This window comes from Thalassophryne amazonica, chromosome 16, assembly GCF_902500255.1.
Source record: "Thalassophryne amazonica chromosome 16, fThaAma1.1, whole genome shotgun sequence".
In the NCBI taxonomy this organism is placed as follows: Eukaryota; Metazoa; Chordata; class Actinopteri; order Batrachoidiformes; family Batrachoididae; genus Thalassophryne; species Thalassophryne amazonica.
In genome coordinates, this window is record NC_047118.1 from 91770195 (window position 1) to 91794508 (window position 24314).

Here is a 24314-nt window from a genome sequence, read left to right on the forward strand (position 1 = left end):
TGTTCTGTTAATCGGTTGTCTAACCGTATAACCAGGTCGATAAGCCCATCTAAATCCCGCGGCTCGTCCTTCATCACCAGGTGCTCCTTAAGGACCAGAGACAGTCCATTTACAAAGGCGGCGCGGAGCGCAACAGCATTCCAGCCGGCTCGCGCTGCCGCGATGCGGAAGTCGACTGCATACTTCGCTGCGCTCCGACGCCCCTGCCGTATCGACAGCAGCACGCTTGAAGCGGTCTCGCCTCTATGAGGGTGGTCGAACACCTGTCGGAACTCCCTCACAAACTCAGTGTAAACCGTTAGGAGCCGTGAATTCTGCTCCCAGAGCGCCGTAGCCCAGGCGCGTGCCTCTCCTCGAAGCAAATTTATAACGTAAGCCACCCGGCTAGCGTCTGACGCGTACATGACGGGACGCTGTGAAAAGACGAGCGAGCACTGCATCAAGAAGTCCGCGCACGTTTCCACACAGCCTCCGTACGGCTCCAGAGGGCTTATGTATGCTTCAGGGGAAGGTGGGGGGGTTCGTTGAACGACCAGTGGAATGTCTGTCTCTGGCACACGGTCAGCAGGAGGAGGTGCTGCAGCAGCGCCCTGAGCATGCGCATCCACCTGGGCGGTGAGAACCTCCATCCTACGATTGAGAAAAATGCTCTGCTCGGTAACTAAGTCCAACCGAGCGGTAAAGGCGGTTAAGATGTGCTGCAGCTCACCCAACACGCCTCCTGCTGGCGCTTGTGCACCTCGCTCTTCCATTGGCTGTTCAAGCGATGGTTGACGCCCCTCGGGATCCATGACGCTGGCCGAGAAATCCTGTTGTGAAAGTGTCGTGACACGGACCCACAACAGGGGGCGTTAATGAACGGACAATGGATAAGCCAAAAGTAACAATTTAATGTTGTGAATCGCACAACGACGTACAGACAATAACAATATGGTGGACTGTCAATTATACACAAAGTGACGTGTGGGCAGGCTCGACGATAGAAGACGCCTGGCGAGAGAAGAGCCGGATCCCACACAGCTTCCACCACCAACGGAGCTGAAGAACACCGGAGCCGCCAAGCCCTGTGCCCCAGGTGGCCGCTGTCTTCAGCAGTCAGACCCGGTACTGCTGGCAGAGAACAGAGACAGTCCTGATGAGTGTGAGTTCGCACACTCAGTAATCCCACAGTCTGTATACAGTTAGGAGGGAAAACCTCCACCTCCAATCACACACTCGTGCAGCTCCTGTCTGACCACTTATCTGGTTGGGGTGTGAAGCGAAGCCGTCGCTGATCACACCAAACGCCAATCCCACAGATAAGGCAATCACCACAGGAAAACGGCTGCAAAAGAAGTTCAGACACACAAGGTTTTGTTCAGCAGAGAAAATTACCTGAATGGTAGCTGATTTCTCAGCGGGGAGGTGGAGTTGCAGGCCGGCCTTTATGGTGATGGTGATGTGAATGAGTGACAGCTGGTGCTGATAACGAGTGACAGCTGTCACTCCCGGTTGCTATGACGCCCTCTCATGCTTGAAGCCCGCACTTCAAGCAGGGCGCCATCTGGTGGTGGTGGGCCAGCAGTACCTCCTCTTCAGCGGCCCACACAACAGCCTGACTAGTAATAATGTGTGTCCATTTGAACATCTGAGAACAAATTGTTACCAAAATTGTTAATGTGTTTAAGTAGTTGAATCATATCTGTCTGCCCTCTGAGGACATGAAGTTTTCTGTGAGATTACACACCCTAAATGGGTGGAGTTTGGTGACGTCAGTCCCCTTTAAAAAGTTAGAACAGAGTCTTCCCGCTCGCTTCCCCTCTTTCCGCCGGCAATGCTCCTTCTTTTTCTTTTCTCTCTTTGTTAAACCTTAATTTTTATTCTTGGGCAAAGGCCCCATTGCTAACCATTGCTAAGCTAAGCTATAATGTGGCATTCATTTTTTGTTTTATTCTTGTCTCAATTTGAGAATTATAACCTGACACTTTACGGTGCGTCAAGTATTTCAAAGTTTTAAGAGAACGTCCGAGCTGAACTTTTCACAAAAATAGCAAATTTACAGAAAAGCAACTTGTCCTTTTTTGTAATCTTCCGATGCTCTTAAAGTTTTACTTTTTTCTAAATTCACAAAGATTTTTAATCTGGCTCCAACAAACTTTTGAAAAGCTACCAGAAACCATTTTCAACAAACACCTTCCACCTCTGAGGTCCAGCAGCTGATGACAGAGCTGATTTCAAACCTGACTGCAAGCAGCCATCCTGTCTGTAAAGCCAGCCGACCTAAGCCTTTGGGATCAGATAGGGAAACTGCTGAGTTAACCCCTTGACCCAAGTGGGCACGCTGCAGAACCTACATCAGCAACGGATGGACAGGCCATCCGAACCACCTTTTCAACAGACCAGTGAAGTGACCCAGTTAAAGGTTCCAGAGAAAGGGTTTTTTGTTAATGGATACAAAGTGGCTCCTTCTTATTATTCTTCCTTTTAAATATATTCATATGTTTGTTTAATATTTTTCTTAATAATTGGCTTCAAATTTCATCATTAAATTCTAATCAGATTTATTCACTTAAAGTCATTAAGCTTTATCTCTCTCTCTCTTTCAATGTCTCATGAGTTAGTAAGAAAATTGTTTCCATGAATGAACTTATTTTAATCACTGTCCACAAAAATGCCAGTAAACTGTTCATTTCTATATAACTGTAAATAAATTGTAAATATTTCTGCTGTGGTTCATTTTGTGTTCAGAAGGAAACTTTTGGTTAAACGTATTGGGAATTCATGACTTTCAGATCAGAGACTGATTCAATTAAATTGAGAATAATTCATTTGAGACTGATAAACTAATGAATGTTTAAATTAAAGTACCTATGCTGTAAATAGGCGGTGCCCCGAGTAATAACTAAATAATAAGTATTACACCCTAAATTTATTCACTACACTCTTATGGTGCGTCCATGTGGAGGCTTTATTAAATATCTTCTACATACAGTAGTGTTCAGAATAATAGCAGTGCTATGTGACTAAAAAGATTAATCCAGGTTTTGAGTATATTTCTTATTGTTACATGGGAAACAAGGTACCAGTAGATTCAGTAGATTCTCACAAATCCAACAAGACCAAGCATTCATGATATGCACACTCTTAAGGCTATGCAATTGGGCTATTAGTAAAAAAAAAAAGTAGAAAAGGGGGTGTTCACAATAATAGTAGCATCTGCTGTTAATGCTACCAACTCAAAACTATTATGTCCAAACTGCTTTTTTAGCAATCCTGTGAATCACTAAACTAGTATTTAGTTGTATAACCACAGTTTTTCATGATTTCTTCACATCTGCGAGGCATTAATTTTGTTGGTTTGGAACCAAGATTTTGCTGGTTTACTAGTGTGCTTGGTGTCATTGTCTTGTTGAAACACCCATTTCAATGGGCATGTCCTCTTCAGCATAAGGCAACATGACCTCTTCAAGTATTTTGACATATCCAAACTGATCCATGATACCTGGTATGCGATATATAGGCCCAACACCATAGTAGGAGAAACATGCCCATATCATGATGCTTGCACCACCATGCTTCACTGTCTTCACTGTGAACTGTGGCTTGAATTCAGAGTTTGGGGGTTCTCTCACAAACTGTCTGTGGCCCTTGGACCCAAAAAGAACAATTTTACTCTCATCAGTCCACAAAATATTCCTCCATTTCTCTTTAGGCCAGTTCATGTGTTCTTTGGCAAACTGTAACCTCTTCTGCACGTCTTTTATTTAACAGAGGGACTTTACGGGGGATTCTTGCAAATAAATTAGCTTCACACAGGCGTCTTCTAACTGTCACAGCACTTGTGGTCTGTTGTCTGCAGAGAGTGAGGCGGCACTTAGAGACTGTTTCAGCACAACTGTGTGGTCCAAACTCTGTGACCCTCACAAGGAGGACATAAATGCCATGACAGAATGCATCACGGACTACATCAACTTCTGCTATGAAAACACCGTACATACCCAGACAGCGCAGTGTTTCTTGAACAACAAACCATGGATTAACCCTGACATAAGGACTCTGCTGAAGGAGAAGAAGAGAGCCTTTAAGTCAGGGAACCGAGAGGCCCTGAAGAATATACAGAGAGACCTGAGGAGGGAAATTCGCAAAGCTCAAACCGCCTACAAGAGGAAGTTGGAGGAGCAGCTCCAACTCCAGAACATCCAGGGGGTGTGGAGCACCTTGAAAACTATCTCTCGGTTCAAACCCCCTCCCAAACAGGCGGAAGGGGACCATCAATGGGCAAACAACCTCAACAAGTACTTCCTGAGGTTCGACACAACCCCTCCTCCTCTTCCCCCTGCTCTGACTTTGGTGCCTCTGCCCAATATCCCCCTTCCCCCTCCTTACACCTCCGCTCACACCGCCACCACAGACTGCTTCATTCCCAATATACATCCCGGCACCAGCCAGACCTCCTCCCCCTCCTCCACCCCTACCTTCCCCCCCCACCTGCTCTCTACTCTTCATGGCAGATCAGGTCAGGCGTCAGCTGAAGAGAATAAAGAGCAAAAAGGCAGCAGGCCCAGACAAGATCAGCCCGAGGCTCCTCAAATCCTGTGCAGATGAGCTGTGTGCGGTCATGGAGCGGGTCTTCAACCTGAGCATGAAGCTGAGGATGGTGCCACACCTCTGGAAAACGTCATGTGTGGTCCCAGTGCCCAAAACACTGCATGCCAAGGACCTCAACAGCTTCAGGCCAGTGGCAATCACATCCCACCTGATGAAGACCCTAGAGCGCCTCATCCTGTGTCTCCTCCGCTCCACGGTGAGCTCTGCTATGGACTCACAGCAGTTTGCTTACCGGCCTGGCATCGGAGTGGAGGACGCCATCATCTCCCTGCTGCACTGCTCACTGTCCCACCTGGAGAGGCCCGGCAGCGCTGTGAGGATTCTTTTCTTTGACTTCTCCAGCGCTTTCAACACCATCCAACCGCGGCTCCTGAGGGACAAGCTGGTGATTGCAGGAGTGGACGAGGATCTGGCTGAGTGGGTCCTGGACTACCTCACAAACCGGAACCAGTTTGTGAGGACCAAGAACTGCGTGTTTGACCTCCTGACCTGCAGTGTGGGGGGCCCCCCAGGGGACGGTCCTCGCGCCCTTCCTCTTCATTCTTTACACTGCAGACTTCAGACACAACACGGACAGCTGTGTCCTGCAGAAGTTCTCCGATGACTCCGCCTTCATTGGACTTATTATGGACGACGATGACGCGGAGTACAGAGGACTAACGCAGGACTTTGTGGACTGGTGTCAGAGGAACCACCTCCGCATCAACGCGGGGAAGACCAAGGAGATGGTGGTGGACTTCATACGCCGCCCCACTACACTCCTCCCAGTGAACATCCAGGGAAGGGACATTGGGAAGGGAATGTTTTTCATCATTTGAATTATGCTGCTTTGAACTGGGACACCGCAATCCTGTGTTGTGCGCACTTATCTATCGCCCACCCAAGCACAACAAAGATTTTTTTAAATGATTTCTCTGACTTGCTTGCAGCTGTTATTCCACAGTATGATCGAATCTTACTTCTGGGTGATTTTAATGTTCATGTTTGCTGTCCGTTCAAGCCTCTGGCTACTGAGTTTTTAGAATTGATTGATACCTTTAATTTTATGTAACATGTTACAGAAGCAATGCACATATTTGGTCATAGGTTGGACTTGCTTTTAACTAATGGTTTTGATGTCAGTAATGTTCAGCTTTTGGATGCAGTGTTCTCTGGTCACCGTCCGGTGTTATTTAATTTTATTTTGGACAGCAGTAATAAACCCAGTGTTTCTGCATGCTATCGGTGGCAGCTGAGGCCAGGAGCAGGAGATCATTTCTCCTCCCTTTTTGTGGCCTCAAAAAAACAATGTAGCTGTCACATGCCAAGACACAGATCAAATTGCATCTACTTTTCTTGTCCTGCCCTAAACCCAGGCAGGATCCCTGGTTGAATGAAACTGTGCGACAGGCCAGACGTGAGTGTAGGAGGGCGGAGCGCAAATGGAAGAAAGATGGACTGACCGTCTCCTATCAAATTCTTAAAAAAAGTTGGAGAAAATTCCAAAATATGGTCAGGTCTGAAAAGGCAAAATGCTTTTCCAATCTAATTTCTGATAACTGGGACAAACCTCGTGTGCTTTTTAAAACTATTGGATCTTTGTTAAACCCTGGCCAATCCACCACTTTGGAAGCAACTCAAGTTGTTTGTAATTGCTTTTTAAATTTCTTTTGTGATAAGGTCGCCAGTATTAGGGCTGGGATGACTGTCACTTCGGCCAGTTCAATCATGGCTCACACCTGTTCTGCTGTGTTAGACCGGTTTGAACCTGTGTTATTTTCAGATTTATCAAATATTGTTAAAAATCTCAAACCTTCATTTTGTCCCTCAGACTGTATCCCCCCCACGACTCTTTAAAGAGGTCTGGGGAACTGTCGGCCCTGATGTTGCTGTTTTGGTCAACAGCAGCCTTATGTCAGGAAAAGTTCCTGCGTTTTGTAAGCAGGCTGTAGTTGAGCCTCTTTTAAAGAAAGCGAGTCTTGATAACTCTGTTATCTCTAATTATAGGCCCATATCTAAGCTTCCTTTTATTTCAAAGATTTTGGAAAAAGCTGTTCTTGTACAACTACAAGAGTTTTTAGAAACGAACAACATTTTAGACAGTTTTCAGTCAGGTTATAAATTATTTCACGGCACGGAGTCTGCACTTTTAAAGGTTTTTAATTACCTGTTTTTAATCACTGATTCTGGTGATTCTGCCGTTCTGGTGCTTTTAGATTTGACTGCTGCCTTCGACACAGTTGACCATGCAACTCTTTTATCTCTTCTTGAGAACTGTGTGGGTGTCAGGGGGACAGCCTTGGACTGGTTCCATTCTTACCTTACAGGCCGTTCATTTACTGTCTTCTGTTCCTCTGAACTGTGGAGTCCCCCAGGGTTCTATTCTTGGGCCTATTCTCTTCACCCTATACCTTCTCCCGTTAGGTCAGGTGTTTAGAAAACATGGCATATCTTATCATCTTTATGCAGATGATACTCAAATTTATTTGCCTATTAAGAAGAATTCTAGCAGCCCCCTGACACCCTTGCTTGTGTGCCTGGAAGACGTCAAGGCTTGGTTGGCTCAAAATTTTCTTAGCTTAAATAAGAACAAAACCGAGGTGATTGTGTTTGGGCCCAGTGTTGGTTCCACAGCTCGATTAGACCTGGGCCCTCTCAGTCAACACATGAAGCCCACAGCCACCAACCTTGGCGTCATTATGGACTCTGATCTTAAACTGGATAAGCAGGTCAAGGCGGTTGTTAAATCCAGCTTTTATCAGCTTCGTCTTTTAACCAAAATTAAATCAATTTTATCCTTTTCTGACTTGGAGTGCGTCATGCATGCTTTTATTTCTTCACGCCTGGACTACTGCAATTCACTTTTTTATGGAATTAATCAAAATACACTTCACAGATTGCAGTTAGTCCAGAACGCTGCTGCACGCCTCTTAACTGGGAGCAAAAAACATGAACATATTACACCCATTCTTGCGTCTTTGCACTGGCTCCCTGTGAATTTTAGAATTGATTTTAAAATTTTATTATTTGTTTTTAAAGCCTTAAATGGACTGGCCCCACAATATATTGTAGACCTCCTCCAAATTTACTCCCCAGCGCGCGCTCTGAGGTCTGAGGGCCAGTTCCAGCTTGTGGTGCCTAGGACGAGACTTAAGACCAGGGGGAACAGGGCCTTTTCTGTGGCTGGGCCCAGACTCTGGAACGCTCTGCCTCTCCACGTTCAAACAGCCCCCACAGTGGAGTGTTTTAAGTCTCGTCTGAAGACCCACTTTTATTCTCTGGCTTTTAGCTCTACATGAGTTGTATGGTCCTCTGTTGTCTTTGGCCCAGTGTCTTATTTATTTATTGATTTATTGTTTTTATGTTTATTTATTTATTAGTATCTGAGTGGGTTTATTGTTTTGTATAGTTGTATAATCATTTTTATGTGCAGCACTTTGGAAACTGTTCTGTTGTTTAAATGTGCTATATAAATAAAGTGGATTGGATTGGATTGGATTGAGAGAGTGGACTCTTATAAGTACCTGGGTGTTCATCTAAACAACAAACTGGACTGGAATCACAACACGGACGCACTTTACAGGAAGGGTCAGAGCCGCCTCTACCTCCTGAGGAGGCTGAGGTCTTTTGGAGTGAGGGGGCCACTCCTGAGGACCTTCTATGACTCTGTGGTGGCTTCAGCCATCCTGTACGGTGTGGTCTGCTGGAGCAGCAGCATCACAGAGAGGGACAGGAAAAGACAGGATAAGATCATCAGGAAATCCTGCTCTGTCCTGGGCTGTCCTCTGGACTCTGTGCAGGAGGTGGGGGACAGGAGGGTCCTGGCTAAACTTAAATCTATGCTGGACCACGAGTGTCACCCCCTGCTGGATGTTCTGTCTGCTCTGGAGAGCAGTTTCAGTGACAGACTCATCCACCTTCGCTGTGTGAGGGAGAGATTCCGCAGATCGTTTCTCCCGGCTGCTGTCAGACTGTACAATGATCAATGCTAGTACTGTGGTAACCATAGCAACCAGGACAATAACCATGTCATTACCTGCTGTATTTATTAGTTGCAATAATTTAACTTATGGTGCAAACTCAAGTCACTTTACATATATTACATTACATATGACATATTACATATTATATATATTACTTATATTTGACCTGCCCATATTGTAAATATCAGAGTAACTTATTGTACATTTCACGCTGAAGTCATTTTACCTGATCACTCTCACACCCCGACGGTGTGTATATCGTCCCGGCAGTGCAGCATTGAACTGAACAATGGTAGCCTCAGTGTTGTGTGGGCCGCTGAAGAGGAGGTACTGCTGGCCCACCACCACCAGAGGGCGCCCTGCCTGGAGTGCGGGCTCCAGGCACCAGAGGGCGCTGCCGCATCATGGGAGTAGCCTGGGTGACAGCTGTCACCCATCACCAGACACAGCTGTTCCACTCAGCACAGAGGTATATCAGGAGGACGGCGTCTCCACCTCAGTGCCGAGATATCGCCAAAGACTAAGGTAGTATTCTCTGCATTTATATATCGCATAACCAGCTAAACCCGTTAAACCTTTTCAGGACTGGTGACTACAGATAGCTTCATTGTTTGGATAAGTACTCACCTTCCTGCTGTTCTTTGACAAGAGGTGGAGGCGGCTTCTCCCCTCTCCGTTACTGGGTGCTGTCGCATCCACACCTGTGTGTTGTTGCTCTCTCCTGCCAGCAGTACCGGATCCGACGAGCGGAGGCAGTGGCCACCTGGGAATTCGGGACTTGGCGGTTCCAGTATTTCCAGGGTTCGGTGGCAGAGGAGATCTGGGTGGTTCTGGTTCGACTGAGACGGACGTCTCCTACCTTCGAGCCTGCCCACACGACACCAGCGGATTCGACCCCAAATTGTGTTTGTTATATTAATTGTGCTTGTTTCACAGAAGTAAATCTTGTTATTTACCTTCTCCATTGTCCGTTCATTGCGCCCCCTGTTGTGGGTCCGTGTTCCTACACTTTCACAACACTCAGCTTTACCTGGCACTCAGTGCTTTTTTTGGTTCTTGTTTTTGAGAGATGCTTGTTGTTTTGTTGCATGCTCTTCTATTCCTACTGTTCTATGCTGCGATGTGACACTGAAATTTCCCCATTGAGGGATGAATAAAGGCTTTTCTTATCTTATCTTACAGGTAACTCCAGACTGTCTTTGATCATCCTGGAGCTGATCAATGGGTGAGCCTTTGCCATTCTGGTTATTCTTCTATCCATTTTGATGGTTGTTTTCCGTTTTCTTCCACACGTCTCTGTTTTTTTTGTGTCCATTTTAAAGCATTGGAGATCATTGTAGATGAACAGCCTATAATTTTTTGCACCTGCGTATAAGTTTTCCCCTCTCCAATCAACTTTTTAATCAAACTACACTGTTCTTCTGAACAATGTCTTGAACGTCCCATTTTCCTCAGGCTTTCAAAGAGAAAAGCATGTTCAACAGGTGCTGGCTTCATCCTTACATAGGGGACACCTGATTCACACCTGTTTGTTCCACAAAATTGACAAACTCACTGACTGAATGCCACACTACTATTATTGTGAACACCCCCTTTTCTACTTTTGCTTTTTTACTAATAGTCCAATTTCATAGCCTTAAGAGTGTGCATATCATGAATGCTTGGTCTTGTTGGATCTGTGAGAATCTACTGAATCTACTGGTACCTTGTTTCCCATGTAACAATAAGAAATATACTCAAAACCTGGATTAATCTTTTTAGTCACATAGTACTACTATTATTCTGAACACTACTGTATATCTTTTGGTTCCCTGTGTGGAGGCTCTAATAAATAAATTACACTACATTTTATTGGTGCTCCGGTGTGAGGCGATCTAATAAAATAAAGAAATACGTACGCTACATAGGTTTGATCAAAGGTTGTGCTCCAGTTTCTTTACAGCCTAAATCCTCTTTCAGGCCTGTAAAAAAAACAATATCCACTCAGGCAGGAAGCTGTGGATAGAATTACCCGTTTTTCAATTCCTGTTGGACGCAGGAATTGTGATACCCATCCAAACCTCTCCTGTTTTGACACCAATATTCCCAGTGGAAAAGATTCATTCTGCAGGACAACCCACTGAATGATGTTTTGTTCAAGATTTGCATCAGTAAATGCTTCAATCACACCACCAGCTCCTGTGGGACCAAATCCACACACAGTTCTGTCTCAAGTCCCGGCTGATTCTCAGTTCTAATGCTTTCTTTTCTGTTCCTGTGCATCCAGATTCTCAGTTCTGGTTCACTTTTACTTTCATAGGTCAACAGTATACCTAGACCACCTACCCCAAGGGGTCACTAGTAGCCCTCACGTGTTCTGTCAGGCTTTGGCTGACAGCTTGACCTCTTTGACCTTATCACAGGGAACCGCCCTCTTGTAGTATGTGGATGATTTGCTGATTGTGTCTCCTTCTAACGAGCAGTGTGACCACGACACTTTGTTGCTTCTTTCACACTTGGCAAAGGGGGGACTTAAGGTGTCACTAAAAAAAATTAGTTTGTAAATGGTAAATGGACTGCATTTATATAGCGCTTTTCCATCTGCATCAGATGCTCAAAGTGCTTTACAATTATGCCTCACATTCACCCTGATGTCAGGGTGCTGCCATACAAGGCGCTCAATACACACTGGGAGCAATAGGGGATTAAAGGCCTTGCCCAAGGGCCCTTAGTGATTTTCCAGTCAGGTGGGGATTTGAACCCACGATCTTGTGGACTCAAGCCCAACACCTTACTTTCATTGGCCACTTAGTGTCAGCAGAAGGCAAACGTCTGAGCTCCACACGTGTTCAAGCCATCATTAATGTGCCCCGCCCGCAAACAAAAAACAAATGTCTTTTCTGGGGATTTGCTCCTATTATAGGAATTTCATTCCTGATTATTCCTGCATGGAAGCCCCATTGAGATCAATATGGTGAAGTTTTCTGCTCTCATCAGATTCCACTGGTCTCCTGACACGGAGACACTTTCACTGCATTAAAAAAGACCTTACAGACCACTCCCACTTTGGGTATTCCAGATTCTGCCAAACCATTTCACTTGTATGTGGAGGAACGTGCAGGTTGCATGACGTCCGTTCTGACACAACCCCATGGGGGTCGTAACCGCCCTTGTGGTTATTTCTCTCGAAAACATGATCCTGTGGCTCAAGGTTTTCCACCTTGTTTGCATCCTGTCGTTGCAACAGAGCAAGCAGTCCTGGTTGTTTGTGACCTCACGGGTTATGCTCCTTTTGCCGTTCATGTTCCACACTGCATGTCTTCCATTCTGCATATGATCAAAAGACATCACACACGTCTTCTTCCCGTTGGATGAAATATCACACAACTGTGTTGGGTTTACCCGATGTTACCATCAAACGCTGTTCCACCTTGAACCCAGCAACCCTGTTGCCTCTACCTGAGGATGGTGAGCCTCACTCCTGTGAGACGGCACTTCAGGAGGTTTTGACTCCCAAACCTGATCTTTCTTCCGTCCCCATTTCATAACAGTGACATGATCATGTATGTAGATGCTCTGCCTCTTGTGACTCTGCTGGTATTAATCGTGTGGGTTTTGATGTTGTTTCGGATCATGAAGTTATGTCCATGGGTTCTCTTCCGTCCAACCTTTCCACCCAGGTGGCAGAATTGGTTGTTTTAACAGAAGCGTAGAAATTATCCACGGATCAGTCTGTTACTATTTGCATGATTTTGGCGCCCTCTCACCGACTTCGATTACTCTTCCATTCTTCATGAAACCCTAGTTTCAGCTCTTTTGGATGCCATTTTGCTACCTTCCTCTATTGCTGTTTGCAAGTGCTCATCCCATACTTCCCACACTGACCCAATTTCTTCAGGTAATATATTTGCTGATTATGCTGCTAAGCAGGCTGCCCTTCGGGCCCCTGCTCTTATCCTCGTGTCTGTTTCCGCTCCTCCCACTCCGGTGGCTGATCTTACTTCACTCACATCCTTTGTGACTCCCGGTGATGTCTCTCTTTGCCACAAAGCTGGTGCTGAGGAGGTTGAGGTGATTTGGTACGGTCCACATTTCCCGTCTGAGCCCCTAAACCTTGCATGCCTAGAGCCCTTTTCCGACTTTATGCTAATTTCTCACATGGTCATGACCATGTGTCCAAAGGGGAGAATGTGTGCTGACATTCACAAACTTTGGTTCACTAAAGGCTTTGTGGCCTCTGCAACTGACTTCTGTAAAAGATGTTTGATCTGTGCCCAAAACAATTCAAGTAAAACTGTTGTGTGGGCCGCTGAAGAGGAGGTACTGCTGGCCCACCACCACAAGATGGCACCCTGCTTGAAGTGCGGGCTTCAAGCACGAGAGGGCGTCGGAGCAACCAGGAGTGACAGCTGTCACTCATCATCCGTACCAGCTGTCACTCATCCACTACTCATCACCACCACCATAAAGGCCGGACTGCAACTCCACCTCCCCGCCGAGAAATCAGCTACCATTCAGGTAACTTTCTCTGCTGACTCAAATCATTGAGTGATAACCTGAACTTCCTTTGCAGCCGTTATCCTGTGGTGTTCTGCCTTATCTGTGGATTGGCATTTGGTGTGATCAGCGACGGCTTCGCCTCACACCCCAAACCAAGATAAGTAGTTAAACAGGAGCTGCACGAGTGTGTGATTGGAGGTGGAGGTTTTCCCTCCTTTACTTAATACAGACTGTGGGATTACTGAGTGTGCAAACTCACACTCATCAGGACTGTCTCTGTTCTCTGCCAGCAGTACCGGGTCTGACTGCTGAAGACAGCGGCCACCTGGGGCGCAGGGCTTGGCGGCTCCGGTGTTCTTCAGCTCCGTTGGTGGTGGAAGCTGTGTGGGGATCCAGCTCTTCTCTCTCGCCAGGCGTCTTCTATCGTCGAGCCTGCCCACACGTCACCTGGTGTATGATTGACAGTCCACCATATTGTTATTGTCTGTACGTCGTTGTGTGATTCACAACATTAAATTGTTACTTTTGGCTTATCCATTGTCCGTTCATTAACGCCCCCTGTTGTGGGTCCGTGTCACGTCACTTTCACAACAAAAACTACTGCATTGACTTCTGTGGGTGCCGCAGAGCAGCAGAGGGGAAGAAGTACTGCCTTGTAATAGTGGACATGTTTTCCAACAAAACACGCGTCAGCAAAGGCAGCAGCAAAAGCTTTAATGACAGACGTTGTTCCCAGATGGGGAGTTCCAGAAAAACTTTCTTGAGACAATGGGACACACTTTGTGAATGAAGTGATCAAAAAGCTGAGTGCTGTCTTGGACATTGAGCTTAAAAATCACTGCAGATATCATACAATCAGGAGGAGCTGTAGAGAGGAAGGATGGTACATTAAAAAACAAACTGGCAAAATTTACCACTGAAACAGGCCTAAAGTGGATCAAATGTTTACCATTGGTTCTGATGCAAGTGAGATTCTGCACACGACAGAGACTTAATCTGTCACCCTTTGAAATCCTGTTTGGAAGACCACCCCACACAGGACCCCGTCCCAAGGAGAAGATGCAGCATTTATTGATCACAATCTTGTGTCTTATTGCATTAAGCTTTCACAAGCTCTTTCTGTGTGCAGGTCTCGAGTGAAGGCAGCCCTTCTGTTGTCAGCTGAACAACCACTCCATGATATCCACCCTGGAGACTTCATGATCATAAATAATCTGAGAAAGAAGCACTGGAATGATCATCACTGGATAGGTCCCTTCCAAGTGCAATTGACGACGCATACTGCCATCAAGGTCGCAGGAAGACTGACGTAGATACACACAACTCATTGCAAAAAGTACTGAAAGAACTGGCCCTTGTCCTTGATCCCCTTCCCCCAACAACCTAAAGAGACTTCAACCAACCCCATTCCATCCATCATGGCTCATTGGCCAATGGTACTTACATCCATCATTATAAAGTGTTTTGAGAAACTGGTCCAGAGTTACATCACCATTTTTTCTTAAATCTTGTTATACTTTGTACTGAGTACACTGTAAAATGACAATAAAAGGATTCTGCTTCTATCCTGACCTATGGCATGATGCTGTGGTTCATCATCAACATCACCCAAAAACTCACTGGTTGCCGTCTTCCCTCTATTGAGGCCATCTACAGAAACCACTGCCTCAGGAGAGCCCACAGCATCATCAGACACTCCGCCCTGGTCGGCACATGTTTGAACTGTGACCCCCAGAGAGATGCTTCAGAACTATCAGGTCCAAAAGAACAGACTGAAGAACAGGTTTTGCTCCAGAGCTGTCACCAAACACTAACAAACAAGATAATACTTCAACACAGCTGTGCAGTGTCCTGTGCATTATATAGTTTGAAACTTTTTATTTTTAACTTATATTGTCTGTTATGCATTTTCTATTTGTTCTTATCTCTAGTGTCTCTTAAACAGCGCTGAAATTAGCATCTCTACCTCAGTTTTGTTCTACAATGTACAATGACCAAAATATTCTGATTCTGTGATGTTGCCCATTGTGTGTTCCTTGCTCTCATTATCACTATTCTTCCTGACACTCCTGTCTTAGACCGACACGCCTCCTTCCACCTGACGGTTTTGAACTGTGCCCCATCCCTGGACTGTTCCAACATCTTTCTGGTAAACAAAGAACATTTTCTTTAATACACCATCTCATCTGCACTAATTTAAGATGAATCACAACATTATAATCTGACCAAGTTATGAACCCAGCAGACAGGCACCTGGGCATTAAAAGCATTAAGGCACTCCTCTCCCAAATTACTTTACTTGTTAATTGTTAAGTTGTTGGATGATGCATGGGACATGGTGGAGACAAATACGACTATGACTGGTTTCCAGAGCTGGTAGATTTACACGCTTTGTTAATTGAGGAGAAGCTTCCAGACTGAGTGTTTCAACTTGAAGTCTTCCAGAAATCGATTATTACTGATCTGACTCTGAGGAGGGCTTCAAATCTAACACCAAGGAAGATCATTTCACAGAACCTGATGCACTTGACCTTCAAAATACAGCAAAGCTCTTTTCATGATAAGAGACTTATCCTTGGATTTCACAGACAGTACAGACAGTAAGGACAAGAAAGAGACATTTGATGCACTGAATATTATATGAGCCACTGGTGAGGCTGGCACAAAGAAGAGGAGGAAACGATGGCCTAAACTGGGCAGGACGGGTCACTGGCCAGCTCCAGAGGAAGCTGCCACCCTGAAGCATCTTGTCCGAGTGGTTTTGTGTTTGTTTGTTCATCAGCTCAGTGGACACACATCTCCCTCTGGAATAATAAAGTTCATCACCAGTTCAGTAATAAATGACTGACCTGTTTACCAACGTCCTCCAGAGGCGTGGCCATAGTGTGCTCTGGAAACAGATGGGACAAAAACATGACACACGCTCATGTTAACACAGCATCACGTAGCAAAACGTGGTTTTAAAGTAAAAGTTATGAACTAAACATTTCTTCAAGCTGAAGTTCTACAGATCTTCTGGCAGAATCTTCACTGGATACGAGTCCATGTATTGTGTGAGTTGATGACAACAGAAAAATTAAATCATCATGTGATCAAAGATGGAGCACTAATCCTGTATCATACCGCTAACTGGAAACACAAGCAGAAGGTTGATACATAATGGGAAGACAGTCCACGGGAAAACAGTGTCCATATGGAAACAACAATCAGGTTAACCAGATGAACAGTGGGGCTTCAGAGCAAATTTCAATTTTATTTCATTTATATTGCGCTAAATCACAACAAAGTTGTCTCAAGGCGCTTCACACAAGTAAGGTCTGACCTTACCAACCCCCAGAGCAAGAACACAGGCGACAGTGGTAAGAAAAAACTCCCTCTGATGATCTGAGGAAGAAGCCTCAAGCAGACCAGACTCAAGGGGGTGCAACTATTCCTGCATGTGCAACCTACAAATTTTCTTCTTTTTTTATCTCATGTTGAAAAATAAGGAGGGAGGGACTCTGCCTGTGTTTGTGTGTGAGAGAGGGGAAGGGATGGGAATGAAAGGGACAATTGCGTCAGTGTGTCTCCCTGTCAATGCGTCGAATGTAACACACAGTCAACAATGGCAAAATGGACCATGGATGAGTTATTTTCCTGAACTGTGGACAGAAACCAGAGGGCAGAAACCAGTGTCTCATCTTTAGTCTGTCTGTCTGTCAGTGCGTGTCATCCTTAATCTCTGCGTCTCTCTGTCTGTGCGTGTTGTCTTTAGTCTCTCTGTCTCTCTGTGTCGTCTTTCGTCTCTCAGTCTGCGCACATCGTCTTTAGTCTCTCTGTGTGTCAGTGTCGTCTTTGGTCTCTCTGTCTGTCTGTGCGTGTCACTGTCAAGTCTGTCTGTCTGTGCATGTCGTCTTTAGTCTCCCTGTCTGTCTTCAGTGTCTTTGTCTGTGTGTGTCATCTTTAGTCTCTCTGTCTGTCTGTGTTGTCTTTAGTCTCTCTGTGTGTGTGTCATATTTAGTCTCTCTGTCTGTCTGAGTGTGTTGTATTTAGTCTCTGTCTGTCTGTGTCATCTTTAGTCTCTCTATCTGTCTGTGCATATCATATTTCATCCATGTCTATCTGTGCGTGTCGTCGTTTCTCTCTGTCTGTGCGTGTCGTTGTTAGTCTCTCTGTCTGTGCGTATCGTCGTTAGTTTCTCTGTCTGTACATGTCGTCTTTAGTCTCTCTGTCTGTCTGTGTCGTCGATAGACTCTGTATATGGGTCATCTTTAGTCTCTGTCTGTCTGCGCGTATCATCTTTAGTCTCTCTGTCTGTCTGTGTGTGTCATCTTTTATCTCTCTGTCTGTGAGTGTCGTCTTTAGTCTCTCTGTCTGTCTGTGTCGTCGATAGACTCTGTATATGGGTCATCTTTAGTCTCTGTCTGTCTGCGCGTATCATCTTTAGTCTCTCTGTCTGTCTGTGTGTGTCATCTTTATCTCTCTGTCTGTGAGTGTCGTCTTTAGTCTCTCTGTCTGTGTGTGTCTTTTTTAGTCTCTCTGGCTGTGCGTGCCATTATTAGTTTTTCTGTCTGTGGGTCATCTTTAGTCTCTCTGTCTGTCTGCGCGTGTCGTCTTTAATCTGTCTGTATGTCTGTGCGTGTCGTCTTTAGTGTCAGTCTGCGTGTGTCGTCTTTAGCTTCTCTGTCTTTGCGTGTCTTCTTTAGTCTCTGTGTCTGTGCGTGTCTTCTTCAGTCTCTCTGTGCGTGTCTTCTTCAGTCTCTCTCTCTGTGCGTGTCATCTTTAGTCTCTCTGTCTGTATGTGAAGGCAATAGCCTCTATGTCTGTGTGTGTCGTCTTCAGTCTCTCTGTCTGTGCGTGTCGTCTTTAGTCTCTCTGTCTGTCTGTGTGTATCATATTTCGTCTATGGTCTGTTTGTGCGTGTCATTGTTAGTCTCTCTGTCTGTGCATATTGTTGTTAGTCTCTCTGTCTGTGCCTGTCGTCTTTAGTCATTCTGTGCGTGTGGTCTTTCATCTCTCTGTCTGTGTGTGATTCCTTAGTTTCTCTAGAGTCCTTAGTGTCTGTCTGTGCATGTCATTGTTAAGTCTGACTGTCTGTGCGTGTCGTCGTTTGTCTCTCTGTCTGTATGTGTCTTCTTTAGTCTCTCTGTCTGTACGTGAAGGCATTTGCCTCTGTGTCTGTGTGTGTGGTCTTTAGTCTTTCTGTCTGTGCGTGTCGTCTTCAGTCTCTCTGTCCTGTGTGTGTCATCTTTAGTCTCTCTGTCTGTGCATGTCGTCTTCAGTCTCTCTGTCTGTGTATGTCATCTTTAGTCTCTCTGTCTTTGTCGTCTTTAGTCTCTCTGTCTGTCTGTGTCGCCTTTAGTCTCTCTGTCTGTGCGTGTCGTCTTTAGTCTTTGTGTCTCGTCTTTAGTGTCTGTCTGTGCATCTCATTGTTAAGTCTGACTGTCTGTGCGTGTCGTCGTTCGTCTCTCTGTATGTGTCTTCTTTAGTCTCTCGAGCTGTGCGTGTCGTCTTTAGTCTCTCTGTCTGTCAGTGTGTGTCATCTTTTATCTCTCTGTATGTGCGTGTCGTCTTTAGTCTCTGTCTGTGCCATCATTAGTCTCTCTGTCTGTCTGTGTGTGTCGTCTTTAGTCTCTCTGTCTGTCAGTGTGTGTCATCTTTTATCTCTCTGTATGTGCGTGTCGTCTTTAGTCTCTGTCTGTGCCATCATTAGTCTCTCTGTCTGTCTGTGTGTGTCGTCTTTAGTCTCTCTGTCTGTCAGTGTGTGTCATCTTTTATCTCTGTGTATGTGCATGTCATCTGTAGTCTCTCTGTCTGTGCATGTTGTATTTAGTCTCTCTGTCTGTCTGTGAGTGTCGTCTTTTAACTCTCTGTCTGTGTGTCATCTTTCGTCTCTCTGTCTGTGTCATCGTTAGTCTCTCTGTCTGTGCCTGTCATCTTTAGTCATTCTGAGCGTGTTGCCTTTCATCTCTCTGTCTGTGTGTGTCTTCTTTACTCTCTCGGTCTGCGTGTGTCATTGATTGCCTCTCTGTGTGTGTCGACTTCAGTCTTTGTCTGTCTGTGTGTGTTGTCTTTAGTCTGTCTGTGTGTGTCGTCATTAGACTGCCTGTCTGTGTGTGTTGTCTTTAGTCTGTCTGTGCGTGTCATTGTTAGTCTCTCTGTCTGTGCGTATCGTCGTTAGTCTCTCTGTCTGTGCCTGTTGTCTTTAGTCTCTCTGTGCGTGTAGTCTTTGGACTCTCTGTCTGTGTGTCGTCGATCGCTTCTCTGTCTGTGCAATGTCTTTAGTCTCTGTCTGTGCAATGTCTTTAGTCTCTGTCTGTGCCTGTCGTCTTTAGTCTCTCCGTCTGTGTGTTTCGTCTTTAATCTCTCTGTCTGTGTGTGTCGTCGATCGCCTCTCTGTCTGTGTAATGTCTTTAGTCTCTGTCTGTGCCTGTCGTCTTTAGTCTCTCCGTCTGTGTGTTTCGTCTTTAGTCTCTCTGTCTGTATGTGCCTGTCGTCTTTAGTCTCTCTGTATGTGTGTGTCGTCGTTAGTCTCTCTGTCTGTGTGTCATTGTTAGTCTCTCTGTCTGTCTGTGTGTGTCGTCTTTAGTCTCTCTGTCTGTCAGTGTGTGTCATCTTTTATCTCTCTGTATGTGCGTGTCATCTGTAGTCTCACTGTGTTGTATTTAGTCTCTCTGTCTGTCTGTGAGTGTAGTCTTTTAACTCTCTGTCTGTGTGTGTCGTCTTTCGTCTCTCTGTCTGTGTCATCGTTAGTCTCTCTGTCTGTGCCTGTCATCTTTAGTCATTCTGTGCAATGTCTTTAATCTCTCTGTCTGTGTGTGTCAACTTTAGTCTTTGACTGTCTGTGTGTCGTCTTTTGTCTGTCTGTGTCGTCTTTAGTGTGTGAGTCCTTACTTTCTCTAGAGTCCTTAGTGTCTGTCTGTGCATGTCATTGTTAAGTCTGACTGTCTGTGCGTGTCGTCGTTCGTCTCTCTGTCTGTATGTGTCTTCTTTAGTCTCTCTGTCTGTACGTGAAGGCATTTGACTCTGTGTCTGTGTGTTGGGTCTTTAGTCTCTCTGTCTGTCATTGTCGTCTTTAGTCTCTCTGTGTGTACGTGAAGGCATTTGCCTCTCTGTCTGTGTGTGTCATCTTTAGTCTCTCTGTCTGTCATTGTCGTCTTTAGTCTCTCTGTGTACGTGAAGGCATTTGCCTCTCTGTCTGTGTGTGTCGTCTTTAGTCTCTCTGTCTGTCATTGTCATCTTTAGTCTCTCTGTCTGTCATTGTCGTCTTTAGTCTCTCTGTCTGTACGTGAAGGCATTTGACTCTGTGTCTGTGTGTGTCATCTTTAGTCTCTCTGTCTGTGCATGTCGTCTTCAGTCTCTCTGTGTCATCTTTAGTCTCTCTGTCTGTCTGTGTCGTGTTTAGTCTCTCTCTCTGTGCGTGTCGTCTTTAGTCTTTGTGTCTCATCTTTAGTGTCTGTCTGTGCATCTCATTGTTAAGTCTGACTGTCTGTGCGTGTCGTCGTTCGTCTCTCTGTATGTGTCTTATTTAGTCTCTTGAGCTGTGCGTGTCGTCTTTAGTCTTTCTACCAGTGCGTGTTGTTGTTAATCTCTCTGTCTGTGCGTATCGTCGTTAGTCTCTCTGTCTGTGCCTGTCGTCTTTAGTCTCTCTGTGCATGTCGCCTTTAGTCTCTCTGTTTGTGTGTGTCGTCTTTAGTCTCTCTGTCTGTGCGTGTCGTCTTTAATCTCTCTGTTTGTGTGTGTCGTCTTTAGTCTCTCTGTCTGTGCGTGTCGTCTTTAGTCTCTCTGTCTGTGCGTGTCGTCTTTAATTTCTGTTTGTGCATGTCGTCTCTAATCTCTCTGTTTGTGTGTCGTCTTTAGTCTCTCTGTCTGTGCGTGTCGTCTTTAGTCTCTCTGTCTGTGCGTGTCGTCTTTAATCTCTGTTTGTGCGTGTCGTCTTTAATCTCTCTGTTTGTGTGTGTCGTCTTTAGTCTCTCTGTCTGTGCGTGTCGTCTTTAGTCTCTCTGTTTGTGCGTGTCATCTTTAGTCTCTCTGTCTGTATGTGAAGGCAATAGCCTCTATGTCTGTGTGTGTCGTCTTTAGTCTCTCTGTCTGTCTGTGTGTATCATATTTCGTCTATGGTCTGTTTGTGCGTGTCATTGTTAGTCTCTCTGTCTGTGCATATTGTTGTTAGTCTCTCTGTCTGTGCCTGTCGTCTTTAGTCATTCTGTGCGTGTGGTCTTTCATCTCTCTGTCTGTGTGTGATTCCTTAGTTTCTCTAGAGTCCTTAGTGTCTGTCTGTGCATGTCATTGTTAAGTCTGACTGTCTGTGCGTGTCGTCGTTCGTCTCTCTGTCTGTATGTGTCTTCTTTAGTCTCTCTGTCTGTACGTGAAGGCATTTGCCTCTGTGTCTGTGTGTGTGGTCTTTAGTCTTTCTGTCTGTGCGTGTCGTCTTCAGTCTCTCTGTCCTGTGTGTGTCATCTTTAGTCTCTCTTTCTGTGCATGTCGTCTTCAGTCTCTCTGTCTGTGTATATCTTTAGTCTCTCTGTCTTTGTCGTCTTTAGTCTCTCTGTCTGTCTGTGTCGCCTTTAGTCTCTCTGTCTGTGCGTGTCGTCTTTAGTCTTTGTGTCTCGTCTTTAGTGTCTGTCTGTGCATCTCATTGTTAAGTCTGACTGTCTGTGCGTGTCGTCGTTCGTCTCTCTGTATGTGTCTTCTTTAGTCTCTCGAGCTGTGCATGTCGTCTTTAGTCTCTCTGTCTGTCAGTGTGTGTCATCTTTTATCTCTCTGTATGTGCGTGTCGTCTTTAGTCTCTGTCTGTGCCATCATTAGTCTCTCTGTCTGTCTGTGTGTGTCGTCTTTAGTCTCTCTGTCTGTCAGTGTGTGTCATCTTTTATCTCTCTGTATGTGCGTGTCGTCTTTAGTCTCTGTCTGTGCCATCATTAGTCTCTCTGTCTGTCTGTGTGTGTCGTCTTTAGTCTCTCTGTCTGTCAGTGTGTGTCATCTTTTATCTCTGTGTATGTGCATGTCATCTGTAGTCTCTCTGTCTGTGCATGTTGTATTTAGTCTCTCTGTCTGTCTGTGAGTGTCGTCTTTTAACTCTCTGTCTGTGTGTCATCTTTCGTCTCTCTGTCTGTGTTATCGTTAGTCTCTCTGTATGTGCCTGTCATCTTTAGTCATTCTGAGCGTGTTGTCTTTCATCTCTCTGTCTGTGTGTGTCTTCTTTACTCTCTCGGACTGCGTGTGTCATTGATTGCCTCTCTGTGTGTGTCGACTTCAGTCTTTGTCTGTCTGTGTGTGTTGTCTTTAGTCTGTCTGTGCGTGTCATTGTTAGTCTCTCTGTCTGTGCGTATCGTCGTTAGTCTCTCTGTCTGTGCCTGTCGTCTTTAGTCTCTCTGTGCGTGTAGTCTTTGGACTCTCTGTCTGTGTGTCGTCGATCGCTTCTCTGTCTGTGCAATGTCTTTAGTCTCTGTCTGTGCCTGTCGTCTTTAGTCTCTCCGTCTGTGTGTTTCGTCTTTAATCTCTCTGTCTGTGTGTGTCGTCGATCGCCTCTCTGTCTGTGTAATGTCTTTAGTCTCTGTCTGTGCCTGTCGTCTTTAGTCTCTCCGTCTGTGTGTTTCGTCTTTAGTCTCTCCGTCTGAATGTGCCTGTCGTCTTTAGTCTCTCTGTCTGTGCGTGTCGTCGTTAGTCTCTCTGTCTGTGTGTCATCGTTAGTCTCTCTGTCTGTCTGTGTGTGTCGTCTTTAGTCTCTCTGTCTGTCAGTGTGTGTCATCTTTTATCTCTCTGTATGTGCGTGTCATCTGTAGTCTCACTGTGTTGCATTTAGTCTCTCTGTCTGTCTGTGAGTGTAGTCTTTTAACTCTCTGTCTGTGTGTGTCGTCTTTCGTCATTCTGTGCAATGTCTTTAATCTCTCTGTCTGTGTGTGTCAACTTTAGTCTTTGACTGTCTGTGTGTCGTCTTTTGTCTGTCTGTGTCGTCTTTAGTGTGTGAGTCCTTACTTTCTCTAGAGTCCTTAGTGTCTGTCTGTGCATGTCATTGTTAAGTCTGACTGTCTGTGCGTGTCGTCGTTCGTCTCTCTGTCTGTATGTGTCTTCTTTAGTCTCTCTGTCTGTACGTGAAGGCATTTGACTCTGTGTCTGTGTGTTGGGTCTTTAGTCTCTCTGTCTGTCATTGTCGTCTTTAGTCTCTCTGTGTGTACGTGAAGGCATTTGCCTCTCTGTCTGTGTGTGTCATCTTTAGTCTCTCTGTCTGTCATTGTCGTCTTTAGTCTCTGTGTACGTGAAGGCATTTGCCTCTCTGTCTGTGTGTGTCGTCTTTAGTCTCTCTGTCTGTCATTGTCATCTTTAGTCTCTCTGTCTGTCATTGTCGTCTTTAGTCTCTCTGTCTGTACGTGAAGGCATTTGACTCTGTGTCTGTGTGTTGGGTCTTTAGTCTCTCTGTCTGTGTGTGTCATCTTTAGTCTCTCTGTCTGTGCATGTCGTCTTCAGTCTCTCTGTGTCATCTTTAGTCTCTCTGTCTGTCTGTGTCGTGTTTAGTCTCTCTCTCTGTGCGTGTCGTCTTTAGTCTTTGTGTCTCGTCTTTAGTGTCTGTCTGTGCATCTCATTGTTAAGTCTGACTGTCTGTGCGTGTCGTCGTTCGTCTCTCTGTATGTGTCTTATTTAGTCTCTCGAGCTGTGCGTGTCGTCTTTAGTCTTTCTACCAGTGCGTGTTGTTGTTAATCTCTCTGTCTGTGCGTATCGTCGTTAGTCTCTCTGTCTGTGCCTGTCGTCTTTAGTCTCTCTGTGCATGTCGCCTTTAGTCTCTCTGTTTGTGTGTGCCGTCTTTAGTTTCTCTGTGCGTGTCGTCTTTAATCTCTCTGTTTGTGTGTGTCGTCTTTAGTCTCTCTGTCTGTGCGTGTCGTCTTTAGTCTCTGTCTGTGCGTGTCGACTTTAGTCTCTCTGTCTGTGCGTGTCGTCTTTAATCTCTGTTTGTGCATGTCGTCTTTAATCTCTCTGTTTGTGCATGTCGTCTTTAATCTCTCTGTTTGTGTGTCGTCTTTAGTCTCTCTGTCTGTGCGTGTCGTCTTTAGTCTCTCTGTCTGTGCGTGTCGTCTTTAATCTCTGTTTGTGCATGTCGTCTTTAATCTCTCTGTTTGTGTGTGTCGTCTTTAGTCTCTCTGTCTGTGCGTGTCGTCTTTAGTCTCTCTGTTTGTGCGTGTCGTCTTTAGTCTCTCTGTTTGTGCGTGTCGTCTTTAGTCTCTGTGTCTGTGCGTCTCGTCTTTAGTGTCTGTCTGTGCATGTCATTAAGTCTGACTGTCTGTGCGTGTCATTGTTCGTCTCTCTGTGTGTCTT

The 24314-nt window shown here is 45.4% G+C and overlaps 1 protein-coding gene across 1 annotated transcript in view; it reads right to left on the reverse strand.

The window, feature by feature from the left end:
• mettl22 (methyltransferase like 22) overlaps positions 1 to 24314 on the reverse strand; it is a 382505-nt gene that overhangs the window by 245566 nt on the left and 112625 nt on the right. Inside the window, exon 5 of the mRNA XM_034190848.1 lies at positions 15878 to 15918. Within this exon, the coding sequence (XP_034046739.1) occupies positions 15878 to 15918 (41 nt within the window). The remainder of the gene's footprint in view (positions 1 to 15877; positions 15919 to 24314) is intronic.